Source organism: Felis catus (genome assembly GCF_018350175.1).
Source record: "Felis catus isolate Fca126 chromosome D3 unlocalized genomic scaffold, F.catus_Fca126_mat1.0 chrD3_random_Un_scaffold_47, whole genome shotgun sequence".
Classification (NCBI taxonomy): Eukaryota; Metazoa; Chordata; class Mammalia; order Carnivora; family Felidae; genus Felis; species Felis catus.
Window position 1 is genome coordinate 68,866 of NW_025408512.1, and position 16,144 is coordinate 85,009.

Consider the following 16,144-nt stretch of genomic DNA (forward strand, 5'->3'; position numbering starts at 1 on the left):
CTGCTTTGGATTCTGTGTATCCCTCTCTCTCTCTCTCCCTCTCCCTTGCTTGAGCTCTGTCTCCCAAAAGCAAATAAATGTTTAAAAAAAGATGCGTATTAAACATAAATAGGAGTTGTTTGGTCTTCTGGATGACACTTTTCTTTAAATTGCTTTTTTTTTTCTTTTTTGAGGAATACTGATGTCGTTAGGTGATCTCTAAGTGATGATTTATTGCTATTACCAGGTCTCATCAGGTGTTACCCTTTTTCATGTCCAGTATATGTACTTTTGATTTTATTTTTAATTGGCAGGAGTAGAAAGATGAAAGATAACTTTAACTGAATAGACTTTTCCTTTCATGAGGATAAGTTATAGGTGGGTGATAAAGAAGGAAGAGATGTGCTTTAGATTCACACAAGGCTAAGTTGATTCATAGCTTTCCTACTGGCTAGGTGTTGTGACCTTGGGAGAGTTACGTATCATCACTAACTATGTTTCCTGATATGAAAAGGATGATGATAATATATCCTTCAAGGGTGGTTGTGCGTAAATAATATTTTATATACATAGCATTTAATTTAGCGCCTACCATAGGCTTATCAGCATCCTTAACTATAATTATGCCTATTTTGTTAGCATTCGCATTAAAATATTATCATTTTAAGCCTGCAGATAGTTTCTATAATTACTTGACCTCTACATGGCTTTGAAGTGCACTGTATCAGATTAAGGAAGACATGGGGAATTCTTTTTTTAAATCTTTACCTATTCGGATAAGTGACCTCAGCATAGTTTCTTGTTTATCAAAGGACTTAAAATTAGCAACTCTATAATACATCACCCAAGTGGGACAAGAAGCTTCCTTTTTGTCCCTTCATTTTGGCCTTGGAGATCATTTACAAAGATGAACACTGAAACATGTAAATGGTCGATTCTGAACAGATAGGCAAGATATTAACCTGATACAGCATATCAAATTAGCTGTTTCAATAACTCTAGATTCCTAAGAGTGAAGTTATCTCTGTTATTTTAGAACAGCCTTCATGCTTGCTGTAAATTATGACGCAACAAATGTAGTCAGGCTTCTTCTTCAGCAAGGTATTGACCCTTTTCCTCACGATGTATATGGATGGGCTACAGATGAATATGCTAATATTAAGGGTTTTAATCTGTAAGTGTTTGTATTAAAATGCTAGTTATTACTAAACTGAGTGTTAAAATAATGTAACTGTTATCTTCGTATGGAACAGATGGGATTTCGTAGTTTGGTCAGGCAGTTTGGGAATGGCAGTCGGGTAGTCCACAACATGAGCCAGAAATCAAGCAAAGGACTAGACTAGTTGGAAGTAGGAATGTGTGCAGGATTCTTTATCTCTGGACTTTTGAGACCTTTATCGTCCAGGATTATGCATTTCATTTCAAGTATAACCCCTCTGCATGGGGCACAAATAATGTTACATCTCTGCGTTTTCTAACTAGTAACCTGGGTCCTGAAATGTTCAGTTTTGTAGAAGACCCTGTACTTTCCTTTGAGGGCTATCTCCTGTACTCTGTCCCTTGAATTTTACAAGAACCTAAGGAGCACCCTAAGACCAAAGAGACAGTCCTCTTTCACAAGTCATTTGGAGGGGACAAAAGGGCATCTGATCATTCTACAGTTTTCTTTGATTCTGTTTCTGTGGCATTGCTGTTGAAACTGGTGCTGCAGTCTGGTCGTGATTGACCTTTGCTCCCAGGATTCCCTTGCTGATCCAGATTTTTCAGTGTTCATGGTGATCCACACTTAGATTTCAAAGTTACAAAGTTTCTTTTGTTCACTGCACATGCACATATGCTCAGCAGCTATCCCAAAGCACCAGCACCCTGTTGGGGCAGCTGGGCCTCCTGGCTTTCGCCATACACCCCTGTCCCTCCACGCTCAAAGACCTTATGTGGAACCCATATCTTAGCCTAGACTTTCCTTATGAGTTACCCTTTGCGGATCTTGTTTGTCTTTTTTTTTTTTGGCCAGAAGATGTTAGTTGGGACCATTCTAAGCTGTCAGAGAGGTTCAAATGATGCTGCAGGAAGAGATCGGACTTCCCTTTCTCCTTTGTTAGTAGATCTGTACCCCTGCCTTTTTTTTTTAAGTAGGCTCCATGCCCAGCGTGGAGTCCACCATGGGGCTCGAACTCATGAGCCTGAGATCAATACCCAAGATGAGATCAAGAGTTGGATGCCCAACGGACTGAGCCACCCAGGTGCCCCTGGACCACCACTTTAAATCCTGTGGAGCATCTTTTCTGAGGTCATGGAAGGTCTCATCTTGCCCTTCCCAGAGTAATGAGCATCACCTAAGAGGCCATGGCCTGAGAGGCCATGTTTTGGGTATAATATCTCATTAAATCCTCTTATCAACCTTGTAAACTAAGGCAGTAATTTCCCTTGTTTTATAGAGGGAGATTTTGAGCCAAAGAGAAGTGGCTTCTCCAAGAACAAATAGCTATAGGTTATAGAGCTAGGACTTCTGAGTTCCAAACCCTTTCCATTCTGGCAAGCGAATTCTAATTATTCTCATTACTATTTGATGTGTATTTACTTTTGATAGAGGGAGACAGAGTATGAGCTGGGGTGGGGGGTGGTTGCAGAGAGAGAGGGAGACACAGAATCCGAAGCAGGCTCCAGGCTCTGCGCTATCAGCACAGAGCCCGACGTGGGGCTCAAAGCCATAACCCGGGAGATCATGACCTGAGCTAAAGTTGGGCGCTTAACTACCCAGGTGCCCGGGCCAGCTAGTTTTCATTGACTAAGCTAGAATGCCCTCAATTCATGACTGGTTCATCTTCCTGTTTTTTTCTTCTTTAAGTACAGACTTAATGAAAGGCTTCTAGAATGTACAAATTTGAAGTATATGGGGTAATTCAAGTTTTGATATTTGCTCTGATATTATTTAAAATACTCTAAGAATTTGATGTATTTGGTAAATGTTTTTCATATCAGCATTAAAATAGTAATATTATTTATCACCCTTTTTTATACATAGCAGTGACGAAATAATTTGCCACCATAAAGAAGAAATCATGCTTAAAAATTCTTTGCAAAGTAGCAATCCAGGTAAGACTTTACATAGTGAATTGCTCTTGGTGGTCCTAACATAGGTAAAGTCAGAGTAAGGGTGTTTTGATAATGAAAGAACAATGGAGAAAAGAACACCAATGTGTAAATTGCATGTGTATTCATTTTCTTTCTTAATTTCTTTCTTTAGAGTCCAATGTTCAGAATGATTTAAGAAGTTAACTGTAGGTAATTGAAAATATGAGGCAGTATTATCTGAGAACAAATTCATTATTTTAGTCATGACCCCTAAAATACCATGTGACATCTTTGTGTAATAAATACGAAAATGCTTTGTTAACTGTTTATTTAATTTTGAGAGGGAAAGAGAGAGAGAGAAAGAGAGAGAGAGAGAGAGAGAGAGCGAGCAGGAGAGGGGGCAGAGGGAGGTAGACAGAGGATCCAAAGCAGGCTCCACCACTGACAGCAGAGAGACCAATGTGCAGCTCAAACTCCTGAGCTGCGAGATCACGACCTGAGCCAAGGTCAGATGCTTCACCAACGGAGCCATCCAGGTGCCCAGAGGAAAAAAGATTTTTAAGTTAGTAGGTTTTATGTTTCCTCCATAAACATATTACAACAAATTACACTTGCTATAAAAATGGATCTTTTATAAAATGTTTACAAATGGATTATATTTAGTAAATATTGTTACCTAGTGATTTGTCTCATTAAAAAATTAACCAGCGAGGGCCGCGTGGGTGGCGCAGTTGGTTAAGCGGCCGACTTCAGCCAGGTCACGATCTCGTGGTCCGTGAGTTCAAGCCCCGCGGTCAGGCTCTGGGCTGATGGCTCAGAGCCTGGAGCCTGTTTCCGATTCTGTGTCTCCCTCTCTCTCTGCCCCTCCCCTGTTTATGCTCTGTCTCTCTCTGTCCCAAAAAAATAAATAAACGTTGAAAAAAAAATTAACCAGCCCTAAAACTGGGAATTCTACAGTACTTTCCTGGTACCATAAACAAATGGCAAATCATAAGAACTGCAAAACTTAGCTAGTGTGCAGCAATGCCAATGAGATTGTTTTTTACAGATAGCTGCCAGTAGTACCGAAGAAAAGCAATGCCTTGTTGAGAGGCATAGGTTATTTCACATATTGTACCAAGGTCTCACCATTATCAACTTCACTCCTCATAAATCAAAACAGAAAGAGAGGGGCGCTTGGGTGGCTGCATCAGTTAAGTGTCCAACTCTTGATTTCAGCTCAGGTCGTCATCATCTCACAGTTGGTGAGTCGGAGTCCTGTGTCAGACTTCTCTGTCGGGCTCTTTGCTGACAGCTCAGCTCAGAGCCTGTGTGGCATTTTCCCTTTTCCTTCTCTCTCTGCCCCTCCCCTGTACATGCATGCTCTGTCTCTCTCAAAATAAATAAACATTTAAAAACAACAACAACAACAAATCCAGAATGAGATATGTTGACTTCATTAGAACAATGTTTTCTTCTGTTTCTTGGAGAATTGTCACGACAGTGTAATTTTGTTAGAATAAGATACTCTGTTGCCATTAGTCAAAATTTTATCTTCATAAGTATTCAAATAGGGCAACTTGGGCTCCAGGAATTATAATAAAAGCACAAAGATGTTTCACAATCACACACACACACACACACACACACACACACACACACACACAAAATGCTACTGTTGCTCCCTAGTTGTGGCACCTAGTGCACTGCACAATCTGAAAAGTAGGAAGAAAGCTTTAACCTGGTAGACTGTTACCAAAGACCTTCTGTAAGTTAGTTTTGGAAGTTACAGCAAAGGCAAAGATCGAGCAGACAGCGTTTGGATCATGAAGGTGCTCATAAGAGAATAGAGCTGTCCCTGCGGTTTTTGAAACAGAAAAGTTTCTGTGGTTTTTAAAAATAATTTTCAAAGGAATCATTTTTATTCACGTCCATTTGTTCACTTCACAAGTCACTCTTAAGTGCCTTTTAGCTACTAAGTGTTATCCTGTTGTAGAATACAAACATTCAAAAACCAGTCTCTGCACCCCAGGAGTTTGTTGTTATCCCTGTCATTTGTATTATTTACTCTCTTTAGTGCTTACTAGGTGCCAGAGTCTCGTAGAGTTTATAATTATCATTGTTATTTTGTATTGGCATTTGTTCCAGTTACCGTAAGTTCACGGTGAGGAGTCAGAGTTTTCAAAGACTGGGTAGAATCTACGGTAAGCATGCAGGGTGAGTAGTTCAGTTTGCCAGGTAGAGAGGCAGAATGACAATGTTTGGCAGGACCAACATTTGTATGTTTGACAATGTTTGTAAACTGTCACGATTACGTGTTTGGCGGAGTACAGTACAGTACAGTGCAGAGGCGAAGGTGTCCGAGTGAACTTAGCAGGATTTATGAGCAGTTGGGTTTTGCTGGTAGAAAACGTGTGCTATGGGAATGGTTGGGAATGAGGTGACTACGTAGGTAAGACAAGCTTATGGAAGTTTGTCAGTGCTATCGAAAGGAGTAGATCTTACCCGATAGGTCTCGGGAAGTTTCTTTGGTAGAATGCTTTTAGCGGCAAATAATAGGTGACTTCTAACAGCGACGAAAACAGTAGGAACCAGAAATGTTTTGATGGTTCGGTGATGTCATCAGGATCCCAGTCGTCTCTTGTTCAGTTTTGGAGTTGGTGGTGTTTTTATTTCTCCTTTCCGGGGTGGCTAATTAGCGACAGCTCCAGGTATCATACTCTCACATGGCAACATCCAGTGGGTGGGAAGGACTGCTTTTCTTTAGGTGTTTCTTTTCACTAGGAAGAGGCTTGCAGTAGCCTTCCTCTAGCATTTTAAAGACTAGGTTACATCACATACTCACTCCTAAACTGGTCCCTGGTAAATCAGGTACTGTGATTAGCTTAGAATAATCCTTTCTCTTTTTGAAGCCAGGGTGCGGCCACCTTCTTTGTGTATGGAGACAGTAATATCCAAATAAAATTGTGATTCTCTAGCAAGAATGAAGAATATGGAAGGGCTCTTAGGGAGGGAGGCGGCAGTATTTGATGCAGGGAGTTTGGAGAATTTGAAGCCGAAGACTAAGAAGATTAGATTTGAGTTAGGACACTCTGGTTATGGCATAAAATACAGATCACCAAGCCTTTTTCCCTAAAGAGCCAGTGAATATTTTAGGTGATGTGGTCTCTCAGCTCTGCCCTTGTAGTGTGAAAGCAGCCGTAGCAATATGTAAGTGAAGACCTGGGACTATGCCCCAATAAAACATTATTTACAGAACCAGATGGCAGGTTGTGTTTGGCCTGTGGCCGTAGTTTTCTGAACCCTCATATGGAGGATAGGTTATAGGAAACCACATAAAGAGACTGGGAGGCAAAGGAAGCTCTTGTTTTCTTAGCCTGGTATTAGTCCATTGTGAAACTTTCAGCTGTGTAGATTGAAAACGTCAGGGGGTTCAGTTTATTCCATTAATTTTTTTTTCTGGGCCTTGGGTCTTTCTCATTTGTTTTGCTGAAAATTTTTTATTCATTTAAGAAATAACAATAATATTTGGTGGCTTTTTTTTTCCCCTGTGAAAATCATCAGTTAAGAACTCGTGTTTGACTAGGGCAGTAGCAGGGGAAAGATAAAGCAGAGACAGAAACAGTACAGTTAATATGAGTTTATGATTCCTGAATATAAAAAGTTAGGGGGTGAGAGAGAACTCTCAGAAGATTCAGAGGTTTCCAGGTTGTGCACCAGCATTTGAATTGGACATGAAGAATGAGTAGGACTTTATCAGATGAACAGAGGAGAGCAGCAGGAATGAGGAAGACCAGTAGTTTTCTGTAGATGTTGACTTTGATGGAATATCCATGTAGGATATTCTCAGTATTTGGATAATTGAATCATAGGAGTTTCCAGCTGGAGATAGACCTTCAAGATTGGAGGTGCAGATTTGAAATAATCTGCTGAGAATTATTAGGCAGAGTCATAGCTTGGATAAAGATTGAGCTTGTCCATGATGGAGAACATGGAGAATGAGAAGGCCAGTGAACAAACCCTGGGGATACCATTTTAGAGAGGATGGATGGAAGAATGGCAGTTAGTAAAGAAGACTGAGGAGTGCTAGGGAAAAAGTAGGCGAGGAATTAGAGGAAGTGATGTGGAGAAAATTTTCAAAAACTTCAAGCAGGAGTATTTTATCAAATTACCACAAAGAAAGTTGGATTTAACTTTTAAAAGTTCTCTGGTGGTAACCTTTTCAAAAGAACAATTTTTGAGTTAAGGCCTTTTATTGACGTGGTTGGTGCTTTCGGTGTCCAAACGTGGACAAATAACATATCAACCAAGGTCCTATCTAACTTTTTGTAAATGCAACACCTACCCAGGCAGGGTCAAGGGAAAATGGTCTAGCCTGGTGAGTATACTTGCCCAGCATTTTTCCATAATTGTCAAAACCTAGGAGTCAAGTGTGAGGAAAAGTGTTGTCGTTCTTACCTGCTGCTTGTGGGAGTACTTGAGGTTTTCCTCAAGTCCTTGATGAACTCTTCTGGATGAATACTGGGACAAAAATCTGGCAGCAACAGCTGGAAGCCACTGTCAGGCCCTGTCTCTGGAATGGAATCCCGAGACAGCTGTATTTTTAATCGCTTTAAGTTTTGATCAGAAATAGTTTCTAGAGCAGCAGACTGGAGAAAACGACCTCGTGTCAATATGTTATTGCAGAAAACTAATATCATAACAAGGAGAAAATGTCAGGTGATGCGCTGAATCTACTAGTTCTCCGTAGTTTGGGAATTCTAGTGATGTCAGTAAAAAAGTCAATACGGGATTATTTTTGCTTGTGTCTTTTTTGTTATGTTTGAATACCTGACTGTATTTTGTTAGTGCTGTCTCTCTTTATTTTCTTTTGATTGGCCTTCTTCTGATATCTCTCCTTTTAGTCTGCCTTTCTGAATTGCATCCCTAAAGAAAGCTCTAAGGAAAATTGTCTTGGAATCTACTACTATTAGAGTACATTTCCACCATATGCATGTTGAACATATATGTATATTTCCTTCTAAGGCATTGGGCTACCTAATCTCAAGTTTGTGTCATCTTTATGAGTTTCTTAGGCAAAACGACTTTCTACCTGTACACACAGTGATAGTGATAGTGATAGTGATAGTGATAGTGATAGTGATAGTGATAGTGATGATAGTGATAGTGATAGTGATAGTGTCAGTGGTGATGTCCTGTCAAGATTGAAAGCATTTTCTGGATTGTCAGGTAGAAATTTTTGTAGGGTACAGTTTTAAAGTGAATTGCTTTAATATTTTTTTCACAAATTGGTTAAGCTGTGACTTAACAAGAATATGTGGCCAATTGGAATACCAAGTTTTGAACCAATTATATAGAAGATAACTCACTTTGCCTTCCCCCAAATGGGTCCTATTGATCTTCAGTGCTCAAATCTGCTGTTTTCAGGGTGGAGTGGATAATTCCCCTGACAATTTGGACACAGTAATTATGACTTTTTGATTATTTTGGCAATAACTGCCTTTAATAGGTGAACTATATTTTTAATTTTCTAAGAAATTAAGGAAACGAAACAAAAAGAATATAATCGGTAGTATGTTTTTATACTGGGTCTGATAGTTCTGCTTTTTCTAGAACGATCCCTGTTACTTCTTTGATTCCTATCTGCCAGAAAAATGAACTAAGTCCTAGTGAGTTGGAGAAAATGAACTGATTTTTCATATTTGAGAGGAACTTGTATATGGTAGAACCTACTGGCAACCACCAGGATTCTCTCTCTTTTGTTTTTCTGAGTAAAATAGGAGTGTTGCTTGTTTCACACTTTCTGGCATCATGATTTCATCTATTCCTTTGAAACCTTTCTTCAAATGGATATATAGGAATGGAGGAATTTTCTAGGCAAATACCAAGAAAAAGAGATTCCAGGACAGGTATTCTGTGACATAACCTTCTGACTGTAACCACGTGTAAGACATCAACCCAAATAATAAAAATTTCATATAACGCAGTTGTGTTAGAGGCTCCCCAACGGCACCCAGATTTGATTATTCACTAGAAGAGCTCACAGGACTCAGCATATCGTTGTACTCATGCCTGTGGTTTGGTACGGGGACAGGCTAGGAAGGCCAATCAGCACAGAGAAAAGGTGCATGGGGTGAAGTCCAGAGGAGACCAAGCGCAGGCTTCCAGGAATCCTTTCTCGATGGAGTTAGCAGAATGTGCTTAATTCCTCCAGCATGAAATTAGGACAGCGCAAGTGAAATGTTGTCTGCCAGTACGAGGCTTATGGGTACTCAGTGCCCAAGGTTTTCATCAAACGCTAATCGCATAGGCATCTTCTCCTTAGCATGTGCCAAAATCCCAGGTTTCCAGAAGGCAATCAAGTGTACGGCCTTAAGCACATTGATTGTACCAGCACTTAGGCACAGTGAGCCACTCTTAACCAGCTAGGAAATGGTGGGAACCTTCCTTAAGTCCAAGATCCCAGGGAACAACCAAGGGCCAGTCATTCAAGGAGGATGTTCTGAGGGTAGCCATCTTTGGCCTGCTGGATGAAATCTGTTCTGCATAGGAATTATAGCCCTGACTTAATTTTTGGTGGTGTCTTAAAATTGTATTTTACTAGCAAGTAATATGGTTACCATGGTACTGGTTTCAGTTTCATCATCCGTATGAAGTAGGTATTTGTACAACAAAGACTAGGGCCGTATTAGGTCATTATAATCTTTTTGATGTGATTAAGCTTTCATTATGATTCTTAGATACGATCAACATAATTATTTTTGATTTATTTTAGAATAAAATCTCTTAATTATATGCAAAACCCAGGTTTGATTCATATAGTGCTGAATTCCTGTTTATAGTTATATTTGATCATATTCACCAATTGTTTTCTTTCCTAAGTATACAAGTAACTTTTGTATTTTTGTATTTTGCCTTATGCATTTTCATATAATTCCATATGGGAGACAGTACCCCTACTGTGTTACTTTCATATCTATCTTAATGTTCAAGGTGACTGTATCTTGCATTAATATATGGTAAGAGTAGCTTCAGTGGATACCGTGTTCTGTTGTTGTTGTTGTTGTTGTTGTTGTTGTTTACATTTATTTTTATTTATTTATTTTTTACTTTTATGATTTTTATCAGATTTAAGATGTTCCCTTTCTATTCCCAGTTTTCCCAATTTATGGGTTTTTTTTTATATATGAAATTTATTGACAAATTGGTTTCCATACAACACCCAGTGCTCATCCCAAAAGGTGCCCTACTCAATACCCAGAACCCACCCTCTCCTCCCTCCCACCCCCATCAACCCTCAGTTTGTTCTCAGTTTTGTGTGTGTGTGTGTGTGTGTAATTTGTTTTTTTTTATTTTTTTTATTTTTTATATATGAAATTTATTGACAAATTGGTTTCCATACAACACCCAGTGCTCATCCCAAAACGTGCCCTCCTCAATACCCATCACCCACCCTCTCCTCCCTCCCACCCCCCATCAACCCTCAGTTTGTTCTCAGTTTTTAACAGTCTCTTATGCTTTGGCTCTCTCCCACTCTAACCTCTTTTTTTTTTTCCTTCCCCTCCCCCATGGGTTCCTGTTAAGTTTCTCAGGATCCACATAAGAGTGAAACCATATGGTATCTGTCTTTCTCTGTATGGCTTATTTCACTGAGCATCACACTCTCCAGTTCCATCCACGTTGCTACAAAAGGCCATATTTCATTTTTTCTCATTGCCACGTAGTATTCCATTGTGTATATAAACCACAATTTCTTTATCCATTTATCAGTTGATGGACATTTAGGCTCTTTCCATAATTTGGCGATTGTTGAGAGTGCTGCTATGAACATTGGGGTACAAGTGGCCCTATGCATCAGTACTCCTGTATCCCTTGGATAAATTCCTAGCAGTGCTATTGCTGGGTCATAGGGTAGGTCTATTTTTAATTTTCTGAGGAACCTCCACACTGCTTTCCAGAGCGGCTGCACCAATTTGCATTCCCACCAACAGTGCAAGAGGGTTCCCGTTTCTCCACATCCTATCCAGCATCTAGAGTCTCCTGATTTGTTCATTTTGGCCACTCTGACTGGCGTGAGGTGATACCTGAGTGTGGTTTTGATTTGTATTTCCCTGATAAGGAGCGACGCTGAACATCTTTTCATGTGCCTGTTGGCCATCCGGATGTCTTCTTTAGAGAAGTGTCTATTCATGTTTTCTGCCCATTTCTTCACTGGGTTATTTGTTTTTCGGGTGTGGAGTTTGGTGAGCTCTTTATAGATTTTGGATACTAGCCCTTTGTCCGATATGTCATTTGTGAATATATTTTCCCATTCCGTTGGTTGCCTTTTAGTTTTGTTGGTTGTTTCCTTTGCTGTGCAGAAGCTTTTTATCTTCATAAGGTCCCAGTAATTCACTTTTGCTTTTAATTCCCTTGCCTTTGGGGATGTGTCGAGTAAGAGATTGCTACGGCTGAGGTCAGAGAGGTCTTTTCCTGCTTTCTCCTCTAAGGTTTGGATGGTTTCCTGTCTCACATTTAGGTCCTTTATCCATTTTGAGTTTATTTTTGTGAATGGTGTGAGAAAGTGGTCTAGTTTCAACCTTCTGCATGTTGCTGTCCAGTTCTCCCAGCACCATTTGTTAAAGAGGCTGTCTTTTTTCCATTGGATGTTCTTTCCTGCTTTGTCAAAGATGAGTTGGCCATACGTTTGTGGGTCTAGTTCTGGGGTTTCTATTCTATTCCATTGGTCTATGTGTCTGTTTTTGTGCCAATACCATGCTGTCTTGATGATGACAGCTTTGTAGTAGAGGCTAAAGTCTGGGATTGTGATGCCTCCTGCTTTGGTCTTCTTCTTCAAAATTCCTTTGGATATTCGGGACCTTTTGTGGTTCCATATGAATTTTAGGATTGCTTGTTCTAGTTTTGAGAAGAATGGTGGTGCAATTTTGATTGGGATTGCATTGAAGGTGTAGATAGCTTTGAGTAGTATTGACATTTTGACAATATTTATTTTTCCAATCCATGAGCAGGGAATGTCTTTCCATTTCTTTAAATCTTCTTCAATTTCCTTCATCAGCTTTCTATAGTTTTCAGCATACAGATCCTTTACATCTTTGGTTAGATTTATTCCTAGGTATTTTATGCTTCTTGGTGCAATTGTGAATGGGATCAGTTTCTTTATTTGTCTTTCTGTTGCTTCATTGTTAGTGTATAAGAATGCAACTGATTTCTGTACATTGATTTTGTATCCTGCAACTTTGCTGAATTCCTGTATCAGTTCTAGCAGACTTTTGGTGGAGTCTATCGGATTTTCCATGTATAATATCATGTCATCTGCAAAATCCGAACGCTTGACTTCATCTTTGCCAATTTTGATGCCTTTGATTTCCTTTTGTTGTCTGATTGCTGATGCTAGAACTTCCAGCACTATGTCAAACAACAGCGGTGAGAGTGGGCATCCTTGTCGTGTTCCTGATCTCAGGGAAAAAGCTCTCAGTTTTTCCCCGTTGAGGATGATGTTAGCTGTGGGCTTTTCATAAATGGCTTTTATGATCTTTAAGTATGTTCCTTCTATCCCCACTTTCTCAAGGGTTTTTATTAAGAAAGGGTGCTGGATTTTGTCAAAGGCCTTTTCTGCATCGATTGACAGGATCATATGGTTCTTCTCTTTTTTTTGTTGTTGTTAATGTGATGTATCACGTTGATTGATTTGTGAATGTTGAACCAGCCCTGCATCCCAGGAATGAATCCCACTTGATCATGGTGAATAATCATTTTTATATGCCGTTGAATTCGATTTGCTAGTATCTTATTGAGAATTTTTGCATCCATATTCATCAGGGATATTGGCCTGTAGTTCTCTTTTTTTACTGGGTCTCTGTCTGGTTTACAAATCAAAGTAATACTGGCTTCATAGAATGAGTCTGGAAGTTTTCCTTCCTTTTCTATTTCTTGGAATAGCTTGAGAAGGATAGGTATTATCTCTGCTTTAAACGTCTGGTAGAACTCCCCTGGGAAGCCATCTGGTCCTGGACTCTTATTTGTTGGGAGATTTTTGATAACCGATTCCATTTCTTCGCTGGTGATGGGTCTGTTCAAGCTTTCTATTTCTGCCTGATTGAGTTTTGGAAGAGTGTGGGTGTTCAGGAATTTGTCCATTTCTTCCAGGTTGTCCAATTTGTTGGCATATAATTTTTCATAGTATTCCCTGATAATTGTTTGTATCTCTGAGGGATTGGTTGTAATAATTCCATTTTCATTCATGATTTTATCTATTTGGGTCATCTCCCTTTTCTTTTTGAGAAGCCTGGCTAGAGGTTTGTCAATTTTGTTTATTTTTTCAAAAAACCAACTCTTGGTTTCGTTGATCTGCTCTACAGTTTTTTTAGATTCTATATTGTTTATTTCTGCTCTGATCTTTATTATTTCTCTTCTTCTGCTGGGTTTAGGCTGCCTTTGCTGTTCTGCTTCTAGTTCCTTTAGGTGTGCTGTTAGCTTTTGTATTTGGGATTTTTCTTGTTTCTTGAGATAGGCCTGGATTGCAATGTATTTTCCTCTCAGGACTGCCTTCGCTGCGTCCCAAAGCGTTTGGATTGTTGTATTTTCATTTTCGTTTGTTTCCATATATTTTTTAATTTCTTCTCTAATTGCCTGGTTGACCCACTCATTCGTTAGTAGGGTGTTCTTTAACCTCCATGCCTTTGGAGGTTTTCCAGACTTTTTCCTGTGGTTGATTTCAAGCTTCATAGCATTGTGGTCTGAAAGTATGCATGGTATAATTTCAATTCTTGTAAACTTATGAAGGGCTGTTTTGTGACCCAGTATATGATCTATCTTGGAGAATGTTCCATGTGCACTCGAGAAGAAAGTATATTCTGTTGCTTTGGGATGTAGAGTTCTAAATATATCTGTCAAGTCCATCTGATCCAATGTCTCATTCAGGGCCCTTGTTTCTTTATTGACCGTGTGTCTAGATGATCTGTCCATTTCTGTAAGTGGGGTGTTAAAGTCCCCTGCAATTACCACATTCTTATCAATAAGGTTGCTTATGTTTATGAGCAATTGTTTTATATATTTGGGGGCTCCGGTATTCGGCGCATAGACATTTATAATTGTTAGCTCTTCCTGATGGATAGACCCTGTAACTATTATATAATGTCCTTCTTCATCTCTTGTTACAGCCTTTAATTTAAAGTCTAGTTTGTCTGATATAAGTATGGCTACTCCAGCTTTCTTTTGGCTTCCAGTAGCATGATAAATAGTTCTCCATCCCCTCACTCTCAAGCTAAAGGTGTCCTCAGGTCTAAAATGAGTCCCTTGTAGACAGCAAATAGATGGGTCTTGTTTTTTTTATCCATTCTGATACCCTATGTCTTTTGGTTGGCACATTTAATCCATTTACATTCAGTGTTATTATAGAAAGATACGGGTTTAGAGTCATTGTGATGTCTGTATGTTTTATGCTTGTAGTGATGTCTCTGGGACTTTGTCTCACAGGGTCCCCCTTAGGATCTCTTGTAGGGCTGGTTTAGTGGTGACAAATTCCTTCAGTTTTTGTTTGTTGGGGAAGACCTTTATCTCTCCTTCTATTCTAAATGACAGACTTGCTGGATAAAGGAATCTTGGCTGCATATTTTTTCTGTCTAGCACCCTGAAAATCTCGTGCCAATTCTTTCTGGCCTGCCAAGTTTCAAAGGAGAGATCAGTCACGAGTCTTATAGGTCTCCCTTTATATGTGAGGGCACGTTTACCCCTTGCTGCTTTCAGAATTTTCTCTTTATCCTTGTATTTTGCCAGTTTCACTAGGATATGTCGTGCAGAAGATCGATTCAAGTTACATCTGAAGGGAGTTCTCTGTGCCTCTTGGATTTCAATGCCTTTTTCCTTCCCCAGTTCAGGGAAGTTCTCAGCTATTATTTCTTCAAGTACCCCTTCAGCACCTTTCCCTCTCTCTTCCTCCTCTGGGATACCAATTATGCGTATATTATTTCTTATTAGTGTATCCCTTAGTTCTCTAATTTTCCCCTCATACTCCTGGATTTTTTTTATCACTCTTTTTCTCAGCTTCGTCTTTTTCCATAACTTTATCTTCTAGTTCACCTATTCTTCCCTCTGCCTCTTCAAGCCAAACCGTGGTGGTTTCCATTTTGTTATGCATTTCGTTTAAAGCGTTTTTCAGCTCCTCTTGACTGCTCCTTAGTCCCTTGATCTCTGTAGCAAGAGATTCTCTGCTGTCCTGTATACTGTTTTCAAGCCCAGCGATTAATTTTATGACTATTATTCTAAATTCACTTTCCGTTATATTATGTAAACCCTTTTTGATCAGCTCATTAGCTGTTGTCATTTCCTGGAGATTCTTCTGAGGGGAATTCTTCTGCTTGGTCATTTTGGATAGTCCCTGGCGTGGTGAGGACCTGCAGGGCACTTCCCCTGTGCTGTGGTGTATAACTGGAGTTGGTTGGCCGGACCGCAGTCAGACCTGATGTCTGCCGCCAGCCGGACCGCAGTCAGACCTGATGTCTGCCCCCAGCCCACCACTGGGGCCACAGTCAGACTGTTGTGTGCCTTCTCTTCCCCTCTCCTAGGGGCGGGATTCACTGTGGGGTGGTGTGGCCCATCTGGGCTACTTGCACACTGCCAGGCTTGTGATGCTGGGGATCTGGCGTATTAGTTGGGGTGGGTAGGCAAGGTGCACAGGGGCAGGAGGGGCAGGCTTAGATCGCTTCTCCTTAGGTGATCCACTTCAGGAGGGGCCCCGTGGCAGCGGGAGGGCGTCAGATCCGCTGCCGGAGGTTTGGCTCCGCAGAAGCACAGAGTTGGGTGTTTGCGCGGAGCGAGCAAGTTCCCTGGCAGGAACTGGTTCTCTTTGGGATTTTGGCTGGGGGATGGGCGGGGGAGATGGCGCTGGCGAGCGCCTTTGTTCCCCACCAAACTGAGCTCTGTCATCCGGGGGCTCAGCAGCTCTCCCTCCCTTTGTCCTCCAGCCTTCCCGCTTTCCGAGCAGAGCTGTTAACTTATGACCTCCCAGACGCTAAGTCGCGCTTGTTGTGGGAACACAGTCCTTCAGGCCCCTCCGCTTTTGCAAGCCAGACTCGGGGGCTCTGCTTGGCCGGCGAGCTGCACCTCCACCCCG

At 40.6% G+C, this 16,144-nt stretch overlaps 1 protein-coding gene across 26 annotated transcripts in view; it reads left to right on the forward strand.

Annotated features, from left to right (window-relative positions):
* The window catches only part of LOC111558426 (ankyrin repeat domain-containing protein 26-like), a 204,820-nt gene that overhangs the window by 12,694 nt on the left and 175,982 nt on the right, over window positions 1-16,144 (forward strand). For 23 of the 26 annotated variants that reach the window (XR_006593520.1, XM_045051579.1, XM_045051562.1 and 20 more), the window contains exon 5: window positions 3,005-3,075. Coding sequence is in view for 25 of the 26 variants with exons in the window: in XM_045051579.1 (XP_044907514.1) it covers window positions 3,005-3,075 (71 nt within the window). In the remaining variant the exon portion in view is untranslated. The remainder of the gene's footprint in view (window positions 1-3,004; window positions 3,076-16,144) is intronic. The other 3 variants (XM_045051558.1, XM_045051559.1, XM_045051568.1) reach the window with 1 other exon arrangement.